Raw genomic sequence first — 14,197 nt, 5'->3', positions numbered from 1 at the left:
GGAGAATCCCAAGTTGCTAAGGTGGTCTATCTCCCTACAGGGAATGGACTTTCAGGTGGAACATCGGCCTGGAGTGGACCACGCCAATGCAGACGGTCTCTCAAGGTATTTCCGCCTTAGTGATGAGAACTCCTAAGGGGTTGGGTAGCTCTCCCCACTTTCAGCTGGGGGGGACGCGTGTTAGACCTGTCAGCCCTTTGGGTGGTCCCTCCTCATCATTATTTATTTTGTCCCACTTTTGCCTCAAACCCTGTTATAATTTTTCCTTTTTGGGAACCACCAGACTTTTTAGTGTTGACGCAGGGTCAGGGAGCCATTTTCCCTACCCCTGGAACTTCTGTCTGAGGGCCTGAGACACAAAATGGTGGCCACCTATTGTCACCTGTGACATCACCAGAACCTCCTGGAACATTCTAGAACCCTGTGACAGTGGGAGGCAGTTTAGAATGTTGGGAGGCCATCTCAGGTTGGCAGTTGGCATCTGACTAGAGAGGAGAGAGGACCAGTTCAGAAGGAGGTCGGAGTAAGGCAGCAGGGGTGGAAACCAGTGCTTGGAGTGGGGTCCAGAAACCCACCCTTGATGCTAGTCCCTACTGACCAAGCCCAGCCTAGAGCCCTGTGTGGGACCAAGACCAGAAAAACCATCTTAAGGACCTACATATTGTGAAGAGGCCTTAAAGAAGAAGACCAGCAAGCTCCTGACCTGTTTAGCGGTGTCCTCCTGGAGTCCTGACGTCGAGAAGCCTGGAGACCTGAGGCCTGAGGTGGAGAAGCGGCGCTGACAGAAAGCAGACGTCGTACCCGGAGCCGTCAGAGGTCGAGAGAGGGCGCCGACGGAGGTCGTGGAGAGGCACCGGAGGTCGAGTAAGGAGTCACCTGAGGTCGAGGTGAAGCGCGCCGGAGGTCGGGAGTGGAGATCGCACTCCGGAGTCGCCGGAGATCGAGGTGAAGCGCGCCGGAGGTCGGGAGTGGAGATCGCACTCCGGAGACGCCGGAATCTGAGGTGAAGCGCGCCGGAGGTCGGGAGTGGAGGTCGCACTCCGGAGACACCCGGAAGCGGGGAGGCCGTGACCCTGCGACGCCGGAAGGCGACATCGAGCCGGAGCAGCCCAGCGACATCGAGCCGAGGCCGCCCAGCGACATCGAGCCGGAGCAGCCCAGCGACATCGAGCCGAGGCCGCCCAGCGACATCGATCCGAAGCCGCCCAGCGACACCGAACCGAGGCCGCCCAGCGACATCGAACCGGAGCCGTCCAGCGACGTCGACCCGGCGCCGAGCGGAGCCGAACATCGTGAAAAGGGCAGTAAGTGGTAGAGGGGGCGTCTGAGGCCCCGTGGAGCCCTAAAAGACCATTCTAGGGGCTAGAGGGGTGTTAGAACCAGCTTGGGAGTGCCAGGGGTGAACTGAGACTGGTGCAGTGACCTCTGTGAGGGGTTGTGTATTTTGGGAGAGCCAGATCCTTAGGTTACCCTTATTCTACCTCAGTTCAGGCCCAGCCTTGACCAATCTAGGTGGGACACCCCCCATGTCATCCAAATGACCACAATCTGTACTTGGGCAAAGTGAAACCAAACTACCTCGTGAAAGGGTGGTGAACTGTAATTGTCATTGATTGTGTTATTTAAGTTATTGAGGGTGCTTTATTTATTGTCTTCCACTGTATTTATTCCTGACTGTATTTATTTGCCATCTGTATTTATTGCACCTATATTTATTCCGTGTTTATTTATGACCTGATCCTATTTATTGAAACCCCACTGTGGTATTATTTATTTGACCTGCTATTTTCAAGAAAAGTCTTATGGTATTGTATGTATGTTTTGAAACCTGCAACTAAGAGAAAATAAGATAAAGACAAACTACTTTCTTTCATAATCTTTACGGTGTAGTGTCGTTTTTGGAACGGATGAACGCATGGTTATTGTGAGGGTGTGACGTACGCTTAACACGGTGCCTGACCCCCGACCGCTCGAGCCAAGCTACCATTGTGCTGGGAACCTGGTGACTGCTAACCCGGTTGCCTGGTTTCCAACATACACATTGGCAAATGGTTATGGGCTCTGCCGCATGAGATGGGTGGATCACAGAAGGACCTGCCCATGGGGTACGCATTGGTAGATGGTCATAGAATCTGCAGCTTGAGTTGGCTGGGTAACAGATGGCCTTGAATTGATCTCTCATTGAATTCTGACCTCTGCCTTGCAGGAAGCATCTCCAACACTGTGAAAGCCTCCACCTCCGTGAGCCGTATTGGGGACGTGGGCATCCTGCTCTGCACTTTCACTCCTGATATAAAACAAAATAACATCATCCTGTGGGAGAAGGAGGGAGAGAGCGGCATCGTCTACCGCTATGAAAAGGGCGCTGACAACCTCAAGGACCAGAACGCCATCTTCAAGGGTCGGGCTGAGCTGTTCCCAACACAGGTGGGATCAGGTAACGCGTCGCTGAAGCTGACCGGTGTCAAGCTAGAAGATGCTGGGACCTACAAGTGCACCGTGACCACGTCTGCTGGCGCAGGAAACGCCAAGATGGAGTTCCGGGTTGGAAGTAAGTGGCATGCTTCAAAGCACTGATAGTGTCTGAGATTTGTACACTTGCACCTTTGATCAGTACAGCTCAACCTTACAGGGCTTGTGGCTCCATAAACTCACAGCATGGCATGCCTTGCATGCCGGTTTGCTAACCTACTCTTTAGTGCACAGAACAGAAGACCTTCAAGATAGCACTGAGAGGAGAGTGAGGTCTGTGGTGAGTGGAGACAGCAAGGTCTGAAACTAAGGCGGGGGCATGAATGAGTCTGAAATGCAGGGACAAGGCGGTGACCGAGGGCTGCACTGACAGTAAGAGAATCTTTGTATACCAGTCAGTAAGACATTGTCTCTAGTGACCAGAAGGTGGAGTGATGGCGACTAGCTGAGAAGGCCAGGTCTTCCGCATCCAGAAGAGACGGCTGGTCAGTAGGAAGTAGAAGACAGTATGATATCTATAGTGACAAGAAGAGGCTACATGGTTTGTAGAGACCAGGAGAGGTTACATGGTCTGTAGAGGCCAGAAGAGGGTACATGGTCTGTAGAGGCCAGGAGAGGGTACATTGTCTCTAAAGCCCAGAAGACGGTACATGGCCTGTGGAGACCATTAGAGGGTACCTGGTCTATAGAGGCCAGAAGACAGTACATGGTCTGTAGAGGCCAGGAAAGGGTACATTATCTGTAAAGCCCAGAAGAGGGTACATGGCCTGTGGAGACCATTAAATGATACATGGTCTATAGAGGCCAGAAGAGAGTACATGGTCTGTAGAGACCAGAAGAGAGTACATGGTATGTAGAGCCCAGAGGAGAGTACCTGGTCTGAAGAGACAAGAGGAGAGGAACTGATCTGTAGTCACTAGTAGAGAGTTTAGTGGACAAGAAGGAATGGCCAGGTCTCCAGTGAGTAGGAGAGGATCTCAGGGGCATATCAGCATCAACCGGCGATAATTATCGCTAAGCGCACTTAGCGCTAGGATAATTATTGCCGGCTAGCGTGGATTTTTATCGCTGAGATAGCGTGCTATTAGCAACGCTTATTTCAAAAGCGATAAAAATCCTGGCGCTAACTGCCTAACATGAGATTACCGCTGGAAACCCAGCGATAATCTCACGAAGTGTGGCGTTAGCTTGCTGATAGGGACTCACAAACCTAGCCATGATATCCACCTTCCATAGGTTATCAAGGCTAAGTCAGTCCTGAAGCAGGCGTAAGGAAAGTAGCGATAACAGGGGTTATTGCTACTTTTCCTGTCGCTATGCTTCATAGCGTGGGGCTTGATGATAGGAGAAATGTCGCTTAGCGACATTTCTCCTGTCATGTTAGGTCAGGAACGCCCACTTTGCATCTCATTAGAGATGCAAAGCGGGGCATTAGGAATCCTGACGCTAATGCAAGGCTTCACGCGTTAGCGTGACCTTGCTAATTAGGCGATAAAATTATCGCCGCTTTTCGGCCGAAAACGGCCGCAAAAGCGGCGATAATTTTTTATCGCCAGCTTGATGATATGCCCCACAGTCTGTAAAGACGAAGAGAGAGGAGGTGGTGTGTGGAGACCAGAAGAGAAAGGCTGGTCTGTAGGCTTCACATAGCACTGTGATATCTACACGGACAGGAAGAGATGGCCAGGGATATGGTGACTAGAAAAACAATCATAGTCTGTAGACACCAAAAGAGAGGTGGTGGTGTGTGGAGAGCAGAAGGGAAGGGCTGATCTGTAGGCACCACAAAGGCGCGTTATAGCTATTATGACAAGAAGACATTGCTTGGTTTCTTTGACAGGAAATGTGGCTAGGTCTACGGTGGCCAGACGTTAAGGTCTGTCCTGTAGTGACTATAAGAGAGATTTGTGTCTGCCACTACCAGAAAAGAGCAAAACAAAACAAGGTGATGGAGGGAATGCTTGAATTAATCTCAGCCACTGACAATCGCTCGGGCCGCATCCCAGTCCATCGTTGTTTGCGCACCATGCCACATCAGCTACTGTTTTGTATACTTATTGTGTCACCCTAAGTGGGATTGGTATGCCCAGATGTGGGTCCTGTGCACACCGTACCATCGGACCCAAGCTGTACCCAGCTGATGAGCCCATAACTAGGGAAAAAACAATCCTGGGTTGCTTGTGTTCCAATTCAGGGAGGACCTGGCTTGGCAGTTTGGGATGGATTGTTCTGATTGGAGCAGAGTCTATACTGATTTGCATATATCTGGGTCCAAACTGAGATCGCATGGTGTCCTATAAAACAATGGATTGGAATGCATCCCAAGTAATTACCAGTGGCTGAGATTAATTTAAGTATTCCGTTCATCACTGTTTTATATACTTATTGTGAATACCATAAAAGAGGGCAGGGTTTATAGTGTCCAGAAATGAGACCAGGTGCCAGTAGGGCACACACTCTGGGGCAGATTTACAAGCCCCTTGCGCCCCTATTACGCCGCCGTTGCGTCACTTTTGTGATGCAGCGGCGGCGCAAAACCAGCGCCATGCTGTGGGGTATTTACAACCTGACGCATCTGGGAGATGCGTCACGTTGTAAAGCCGTGCGCCAGAAGTAGGCGTTCCTGCGCAGGGCGTTCTGTCACAGGAACGCCTCCTAAAAGTGGCTGAGTGAAATCTACAAGATTTCACTCAGTCACTTTTGAGCCCATGCTGTGTAAGCAGGCGTAAGGATTGAAGCAGCATTGTAAAGATAGGGCACCCCAGAGCCTTGCTGGAGCTGCGTCGCGCTTGCGACGCAACTCCAGCAATGCGCTGCCTTTATGGCACAGATGCATCACGCAACTGTCCGTTTTTGCCCCATGGTGCGCCGCATTGTAAATGCGGCGCAACATGGTGGGGAAGCCGTGACGCACAATAACTGGCACATCCCTGCTGACATGCAGAGATGCGCCAGTTATTGTAAGTCTGCTCCTATGTCCGTACCACAATGCACCCTCAGTTATGCCTGCCCAGCACAGACAGGGACAGTGCATCCACTGTGCCTCCCTCAGTGCAGATGCAAACTCTGACTGTCCATGTCTGCCCAGCACAGACAGGGACAGTGCATCCACTGTGCCTCCCTCAGTGCAGATGCAAACTCTGACTGTCCATGTCTGCCCAGCACAGACAGGGACAGTGCAGCCACTGTGCCTCCCTCAGTGCAGATGCAAACTCTGACTGTCCATGCCCGCCCAGCACAGACAGGGACAGTGCATCCACTGTGCTTCCCTCAGTGCAGATGCAAACTCTGACTGTCCATGCCTGCCCAGCACAGACAGGGACAGTGCATCCACTGTGCCTCCCTCAGTGCAGATGCAAACTCTGACTGTCCATGCCCGCCCAGCACAGACAGGGACAGTGCAGCCACTGTGCCTCCCTCAGTGCAGATGCAAACTCTGACTGTCCATGTCTGCCCAGCACAGACAGGGACAGTGCAGCCACTGTGCCTCCCTCAGTGCAGATGCAAACTCTGACTGTCCATGTCTGCCCAGCACAGACAGGGACAGTGCAGCCACTGTGCCTCCCTCAGTGCAGATGCAAACTCTGACTGTCCATGCCCGCCCAGCACAGACAGGGACAGTGCATCCACTGTGCTTCCCTCAGTGCAGATGCAAACTCTGACTGTCCATGCCCGCCCAGCACAGACAGGGACAGTGCAGCCACTGTGCCTCCCTCAGTGCAGATGCAAACTCTGACTGCCCATGCCCGCCCAGCACAGACAGGGACAGTGCAGCCACTGTGCCCCCCTCAGTGCAGATGCAAACTCTGACTGTCCATGCCCGCCCAGCACAGACAGGGACAGTGCAGCCACTGTGCCCCCCTCAGTGCAGATGCAAACTCTGACTGTCCATGTCTGCCCAGCACAGACAGGGACAGGGCAGCCACTGTGCCCCCCTCAGTGCAGATGCAAACTCTGACTGTCCATGTCTGCCCAGCACAGACAGGGACAGGGCAGCCACTGTGCCTCTCTCAGTGCAGATGCAAACTCTGACTGTCCATGCCCGCCCAGCACAGACAGGGACAGGGCAGCCACTGTGCCTCTCTCAGTGCAGATGCAAACTCTGACTGTCCATGTCTGCCCAGCACAGACAGGGACAGGGCAGCCACTGTGCCTCTCTCAGTGCAGATGCAAATTCTGACTGTCCATGTCTGCCCAGCACAGACAGGGACAGTGCAGCCACTGTGCCTCCCTCAGTGCAGATGCAAACTCTGACTGTCCATGTCTGCCCAGCACAGACAGGGACAGTGCAGCCACTGTGCCCCCCTCAGTGCAGATGCAAACTCTGACTGTCCATGTCTGCCCAGCACAGACAGGGACAGGGCAGCCACTGTGCCCCCCTCAGTGCAGATGCAAACTCTGACTGTCCATGTCTGCCCAGCACAGACAGGGACAGTGCAGCCACTGTGCCTCCCTCAGTGCAGATGCAAACTCTGACTGTCCATGCCTGCCCAGCACAGACAGGGACAGTGCATCCACTGTGCCTCCCTCAGTGCAGATGCAAACTCTGACTGTCCATGTCTGCCCAGCACAGACAGGGACAGTGCAGCCACTGTGCCCCCCTCAGTGCAGATGCAAACTCTGACTGTCCATGCCTGCCCAGCACAGACAGGGACAGTGCAGCCACTGTGCCCCCCTCAGTGCAGATGCAAACTCTGACTGTCCATGCCTGCCCAGCACAGACAGGGACAGTGCAGCCACTGTGCCTCCCTCAGTGCAGATGCAAACTCTGACTGTCCATGCCTGCCCAGCACAGACAGGGACAGTGCATCCACTGTGCCTCCCTCAGTGCAGATGCAAACTCTGACTGTCCATGTCTGCCCAGCACAGACAGGGACAGTGCAGCCACTGTGCCCCCCTCAGTGCAGATGCAAACTCTGACTGTCCATGCCCGCCCAGCACAGACAGGGACAGTGCAGCCACTGTGCTTCCCTCAGTGCAGATGCAAACTCTGACTGTCCATGCCTGCCCAGCACAGACAGGGACAGTGCATCCACTGTGCCTCCCTCAGTGCAGATGCAAACTCTGACTGTCCATGCCTGCCCAGCACAGACAGGGACAGTGCAGCCACTGTGCTCTCCTCAGTGCAGATGCAAACTCTGACTGTCCATGCCTGCCCAGCACAGACAGGGACAGTGCAGCCACTGTGCTCTCCTCAGTGCAGATGCAAACTCTGACTGTCCATGCCTGCCCAGCACAGACAGGGACAGTGCAGCCACTGTGCTCTCCTCAGTGCAGATGCAAACTCTGACTGTCCATGCCTGCCCAGCACAGACAGGGACAGTGCAGCCACTGTGCCTCCCTCAGTGCAGATGCAAACTCTGACTGTCCATGCCCGCCCAGCACAGACAGGGACAGTGCAGCCACTGTGCCTCCCTCAGTGCAGATGCAAACTCTGACTGTCCATGCCTGCCCAGCACAGACAGGGACAGTGCATCCACTGTGCCTCCCTCAGTGCAGATGCAAACTCTGACTGTCCATGTCTGCCCAGCACAGACAGGGACAGTGCAGCCACTGTGCCCCCCTCAGTGCAGATGCAAACTCTGACTGTCCATGCCTGCCCAGCACAGACAGGGACAGTGCAGCCACTGTGCCCCCCTCAGTGCAGATGCAAACTCTGACTGTCCATACCTGCCCAGCACAGACAGGGACAGTGCATCCACTGTGCCTCCCTCAGTGCAGATGCAAACTCTGACTGTCCATGCCCGCCCTGAGGGGGGAGCATGAGTGAAATGCAGAGCTCTGAAAGGCTGAAGCTCTGCTTTTTTCATCCGGCCAATCCCACGTCATTCTTTGGACAGAGCACCTGCCAATCAAAGGATGGCTGGGGGGCCCTCAAGACCCTTGTAACCCCCGGGCACCCTGGCAGTGAGCTGCTTCTGGCCTCTCTGCCTCTTTACCTGCATCTGTAATCTGGTGCAGAGTGGAGGCAAAGGCTTGCCTCATTTGCATAGGACCCCACCCCCAAGCAAAGGAGAGCGTGCCCCCTTGAGGTCACACTGATGCACATTTAGGCCCAGATTCTCGAAGGTGTAGCTCCGGATTAGCGTTACTTTTTTATTGCAAACCCGATGCTGAGCCTGTTTTGGGATAAGCGAACAAACGTAAATTGGTTTATACGGAAAAATAATGCATAAGCCGCGCAAACCGCTGCTCTGCGTTACTTTGGATCACAGGGGCGTTACATGCGTGGCACACGGGTGCTCCCATGCAACCACCCATGACTTTTGACTCTAAACCCAATCTACTATCAGTGGCAAACAGGGTTTGGCACCAAAAATTAACTGCTGGAAAGCATGCGTCACAAGTAGCAATGTTTTAATTTCTCTGTGCTTTTCCGACTTCCATCCCTGATGTCACAGCTTCCATGGCTCAGTGAGAGATATTGACGTCAGTGATGTCACAGCTTCCATGGCTCATTCAGAGATATTGACGTCAGTGATGTCACAGCTTCCATGGCTCATTGAGAGATACTGAGGTCAGTGATGTCACAGCTTCCATGGCTCATTGAGAGATATTGACGTCAGTGATGTCACAGCTTCCATGGCTCAGTGAGAGATATTGACGTCAGTGATGTCACAGCTTCCATGGCTCATTCAGAGATGTTGACGTCAGTGATGTCACAGCTTCCATGGCTCATTGAGAGATACTGAGGTCGGTGATGTCACAGCTTCCATGGCTCATTGAGAGATATTGACGTCAGTGATGTCACAGCTTCCATGGCTCATTCAGAGATATTGACGTCAGTGATGTCACAGCTTCCATGGCTCATTGAGAGATATTGACGTCAGTGATGTCACAGCTTCCATGGCTCATTCAGAGATATTGACGTCAGTGATGTCACAGCTTCCATGGCTCATTCAGAGATATTGACGTCAGTGATGTCACAGCTTCCATGGCTCATTGAGAGATACTGAGGTCGGTGATGTCACAGCTTCCATGGCTCATTGAGAGATATTGACGTCAGTGATGTCACAGGTTCCATGGCTCATTCAGAGATATTGACGTCAGTGATGTCACAGCTTCCATGGCTCATTGAGAGATATTGACGTCAGTGATGTCACAGCTTCCATGGCTCAGTGAGAGATATTGACGTCAGTGATGTCACAGCTTCCATGGCTCATTCAGAGATATTGACGTCAGTGATGTCACAGGTTCCATGTCTCAGTGGGAGGTATTAACGTCGGTGATGTCACAGCTTCCATAGCTCATTGAGAGACGTTGACGTTGACGTTGATGCATAGGTTTGGGTGGCCAAGTATTATATCCAAAACCGACTCCCAGGGGGCCTCAGCGATGGTGGCTTTGTGTGCAGTTGGTTGCTTGAGGAGAAGGAATGAGGCAGAAAAGGTTGGGAGTGGTGAACAAAGAATCAGGAAGGCCGGTAATGATTCTTACTCTGGGGTTGAGTGGTTCTTGATGGATGTAGTCACTAGAGGTTTACTACATATAGCCAATACCCCTCTACACTTGTTGTTGTGGTGATTTCTGCAGTAGTTTGGCAGCCATGTGGCATAGCTTTGTGTAATATGGCTAACATCAAACTTTATGTGATGAAGAGGCGGTCCAGCCTAGAATGGGTCGCCAAACATGAATGTGGATTACCCTCCTATGCATCGGGCATTGATCAGGATACAAGATACGTGGGTGTGGGAGTACCAGAAGGCAGGTCAACTCTGCTGCCCTTTGTGGTGTTGGTGCTTGCTCTTGATTTTCTGTAATGGTTACCCTATAAGTTGGTTCTCCAGAGGGTAGCTCTATTGGCTTCCCTATTGGTTGGCTCTCCAGAGGTGAGCTCTATTGGATGCCCTATTGGTTGGTTCTCCAGAGGTGAGCTCTATTGGCTGCCCTATTGGTTGGTTCTCCAGAGGTGAGCTCTATTGGCTGCCCTATTGGTTGGTTCTCCAGAGGTGAGCTCTATTATTTGCACTATTGGGTGGCTCTCCAAAGGTGAGCTCTATTGGCTGCCTAAGGGGTTGGTTCTCCAGAGGGGAGCTATAATGGTTGCCCTATTGGTTGGTTCTCTAGAGGTGAGCTCTATTATTTACCCTATAGGTTGGCTCTCCAGAGGTGAGTTCTATTGGCTGCCCTATTGTTTGGTTCTCTAGAGATGAGCTCTATTATTTGCCCTATTGGTTGGTTCTCCAGATTTGAGCTCTATTGGCTGCCCTATTGGTTGGTTCTCCAGAGGTGAGCTCTATTGTTTGCCCTATTAGTTGGTTCTCCAGAGGTAAGCTCTATTGCCTCCCCTATTGGTTGGCTCTCCAGAGGTGAGCTCTATTGGCTGCCCTATTGGTTGGTTCTCCAGAGGGGAGCTCTATTGTTTGCCCTATTAGTTGGTTCTCCAGAGGTAAGCTCTATTGCCTCCCCTATTGGTTGGCTCTCCAGAGGTGAGCTCTATTGGCTGCCCTATTGGTTAGTTCTCCAGAGGTGAGCTCTATTATTTGCCCTACTGGTTGGTTCCCTAGATAGAGGTGAACACTATTGGTTGGTTGTCCGGAGGAGAGCTGACCACTCCTATACTTGATCTTGTCTATTTGCCACATAAAACATGAACAGAGAGCACTATTTCACCGTTGCTCCAAGTGATGTCAGCAGTGGGCGTGTGGGAAGAGGCACTTGCAAGATTACTTAAGCCCTTTTTGGGGTACCTGCAGTGAATCGGAAGTTGAGAGCCCCGGCTGATAAGGTGATGGTTCACACATGAACATTTGACCAAACCTATATTTACTCAAATGTTTTAGAATTGAGAAACACAATTTTGTCTAAGTGGACAAAGCTCCACAAAGTTTTTCAAGTTCCTAAGTTAGCACCCAAGCCTGCCCCATGAGTGGAGGTAGATTGCTGTAGTGGGTTCAGCCACACCTCTCTACCTCTGTGTCTACAAGACTCAGACACTGTGTAACTTTTTTATTTCCAACCAGTGTACAGCCCCGTGGATGTCACCATTCCCACCAGCCATTCTCTGATGTGCTCTTCAGATGCGTGGTATCCACAACCTACTGTGAGCTGGCTCAACAAGACCTCTGGTGCCAATCTTACCCAGAACTACAGACCGGAGCAGGGCCTGGGCATCACATGGCTGGTGAAATCGGAGCTGGCCATCACCACTGAGACAGAGTACACGTGCGTGGTGGAGAACAAACTAGCCCGGGGCTCCGTGGATGTCAAGTTGAAAGGTATGTGTGCCACCTTTACCACAAACACCACTCGTAGTACATGTGCGGTGGAGAATGAACTAGCCAGGGGCTCTGTGGATGTCAAGTTGAAAGGTATGTGTGCCACCTTTACCACAAACACCACCCGTAGTGCGTGTGTGGTAGAGAACGAACTAGCCAGGGGCTCCGTGGATGTCATGTTGAAAGGTATGTGTGCCACCTTTTCCACAAACACCACCCATAGTGCGTGTGTGGTGGAGAACGAACTAGCCCGGGGCTTTGTGGATGTCATGTTGAAAGGTATGTGTGCCACCTTTACCACAAATACCACTCGTAGTGCGTGTGTGGTGGAGAACGAACTAGCCAGAGGCTCCATGGATGTCATGTTGAAAGGTATGTGTGCCACCTTTACCACAAAAACCACTCGTAGTGTGCAAAAAATAATGTTCTCTGCTAGCGACTATCGAGCTCCATGCCACAGCATGGTGGGTGAGGTGTGGCAGGGAGGCATAGGTGAATGGGACAGGACACATGACACATTAAAGGTGAACCGGAGACACTTTGGGCCTCATTACAAGAAAGAGCTGCAGCGCGGCACCGCAAGCCCTTTGGCTGCGCCACGCTGCAGCACTTTCAGAGCACAGGGATGCCACATATTTACACTAATATGTTGCATTCCTGTACTCTCCCCTGCGCTGGGCTGCTATGCACCAACACAGGCACCCTTGCACCATGGTGCAAGGATGCCTGCATCATGGGGATGATTGTTTATGTGCAGGAAGGGTTCCCTCCAACCAGGGATCCCTGGTTGCTCCAGATGTGCCCCGACTCCCTACCAAGTGGTGAGTCCCACAGACCTTGCTGGTCTGCACCGAAGCACATTTCTCGTTTCTGCGTGGGTTGCTGTTGCCAAGGCTTGTTGAGTCCAATCCAGGCACTGACGCTGCAGCACTCAACATCCTTTGTGGGACTTAGTCAATAAAGGCTCAACTGGGCAAGGTTAGCCTTATCTCCTTTCGTTTGGGGGGGGTTATGTAGGAAGGTGGAATCTGACTGCATGGTTGCCCCCACTTTTTCCTGGTGTTTTGATGGTTTTTGACTTAGTTTGGCTGGGAACCTGCTATTCAGGTCCCCAGCCTAGCTGCTTCCTCTCTAAATTGATTGCATGTACCTTAGGTACATTCATTTCAGATTGGATCTGGAGTGCCCATATAATATGGTATACTAGGTACCCAGGGCAAAGGTACCCCAGAGGCCTACCAGGGTCTGAAGCATGTATTATGCCACCCTGGAAAGCCACCCAAAATGACACCACAGGTCTGCTACTGCAGTCTGGGTAAGGTGGTGCATGCACCCTTTACTGTGATATAGGTTACCTGTATCACTACATATATACACACATATAAACCTATAAGTCACTCCTATGGCAGGCCTTGTCAATCCTGAAAGCACAGTGCTTGGTTCTTATGTGAGAGGGTGCCCCTGCATGAGCAGAGCCCCTCTGCAGCGTTCGGAGTCCCTTCTCTGATACTGTTTGTAGTACAGCCTGACCATATACTCTTAAGTGCATTATAACCCAACGTTAAATGCTAACTTTGGACTGGCTGCACGGAAACATGTTGTGTTTGGTGTCAAACACCTTGGAATCATACTCCCATACCAGTAACTCATGTGGGAGTATGATCCCACCCTTCTAGAGGGAGAGACATGGCAGTACTGGGTTACCCTGTAGAAACTTAATAGAGCCCTGGCATCACAAAATGGATGTTGAAGCCACAGACACGGGTCTGGCCTCCTGCAGCTGACCGAAACTCCGGCAGGGGAGGCCTGGACAATAGGTTTCCTGTCACAGGGAGGTGTAACCACCTCCCAGACAGGCTTATGTGTATTGGGGCTGGGTGGGAGCAATCTCTGAGTGCTTTGAAGTCCTGCACTGGGAGCACATTTGGTGTCCATGTGCATAGTCCAGCTCAAATCAGTTCAAAGGCTTCCAGCCCCTGCTCTGGCGCGAAACTGAACAAAGGAAATGGGTGTAGCCACCCCTCTTTCCCAACCCTCCCATAGGTGGGTCCCCAGAGCTAGTCCAACCACTTCCTTAGGTATAAGTAAGGAACCTCTGTAACCAGAATTTTAGATATCCCTGGACGAAACTCTGAAGCTGACTCCTGGAACTTCGACGCTCTACTCAAGACTAGAGGACTGAAGAAATCTCCCTTGGGGTCAAGGAGGGACTCCCTTGCTTGGCAGGCACCATTGAAGCGATTTGCCAGTCTGCATTTCCGAAGCTCCCACCGGACTCCGAAGTATTTTCAGCCCAGGAAGAGGATTTCCAGACATCGCAGAGGCCGACCCGAGTCCCCAGCAAAGCTGAGACCCTCAGCCCTTGTGAGTAGCGTGGAACCGGAACTCCTGGTCACCGTGCACTTTTGCAAATGCCTTGACTTCTCGACGTTTCCTGAAGTCCTTCTTGGGCTGACTTGTAGCCCCCACCGCGAGCATTGAATCCACTGAAGATTGTCGGCCTGGTC

The 14,197-nt window shown here is 52.0% G+C and overlaps 1 protein-coding gene across 3 annotated transcripts in view; it reads left to right on the top strand.

Moving 5' to 3' along the window:
* Positions 1–14,197, top strand: part of VTCN1 (V-set domain containing T cell activation inhibitor 1) — a 267,404-nt gene that overhangs the window by 128,498 nt on the left and 124,709 nt on the right. For all 3 annotated transcript variants that reach the window (XM_085620698.1, XM_085620697.1, XM_085620699.1), the window contains exons 3-4: positions 2,207–2,551; positions 11,436–11,690. In XM_085620698.1, coding sequence (XP_085476824.1) covers positions 2,207–2,551; positions 11,436–11,690 — 600 coding nt within the window. The remainder of the gene's footprint in view (positions 1–2,206; positions 2,552–11,435; positions 11,691–14,197) is intronic.

This window comes from Triturus cristatus, chromosome 8 (assembly GCF_964204655.1).
Source record: "Triturus cristatus chromosome 8, aTriCri1.1, whole genome shotgun sequence".
Classification (NCBI taxonomy): Eukaryota; Metazoa; Chordata; class Amphibia; order Caudata; family Salamandridae; genus Triturus; species Triturus cristatus.
This window is presented reverse-complemented; position numbering and strand designations above follow the sequence as displayed.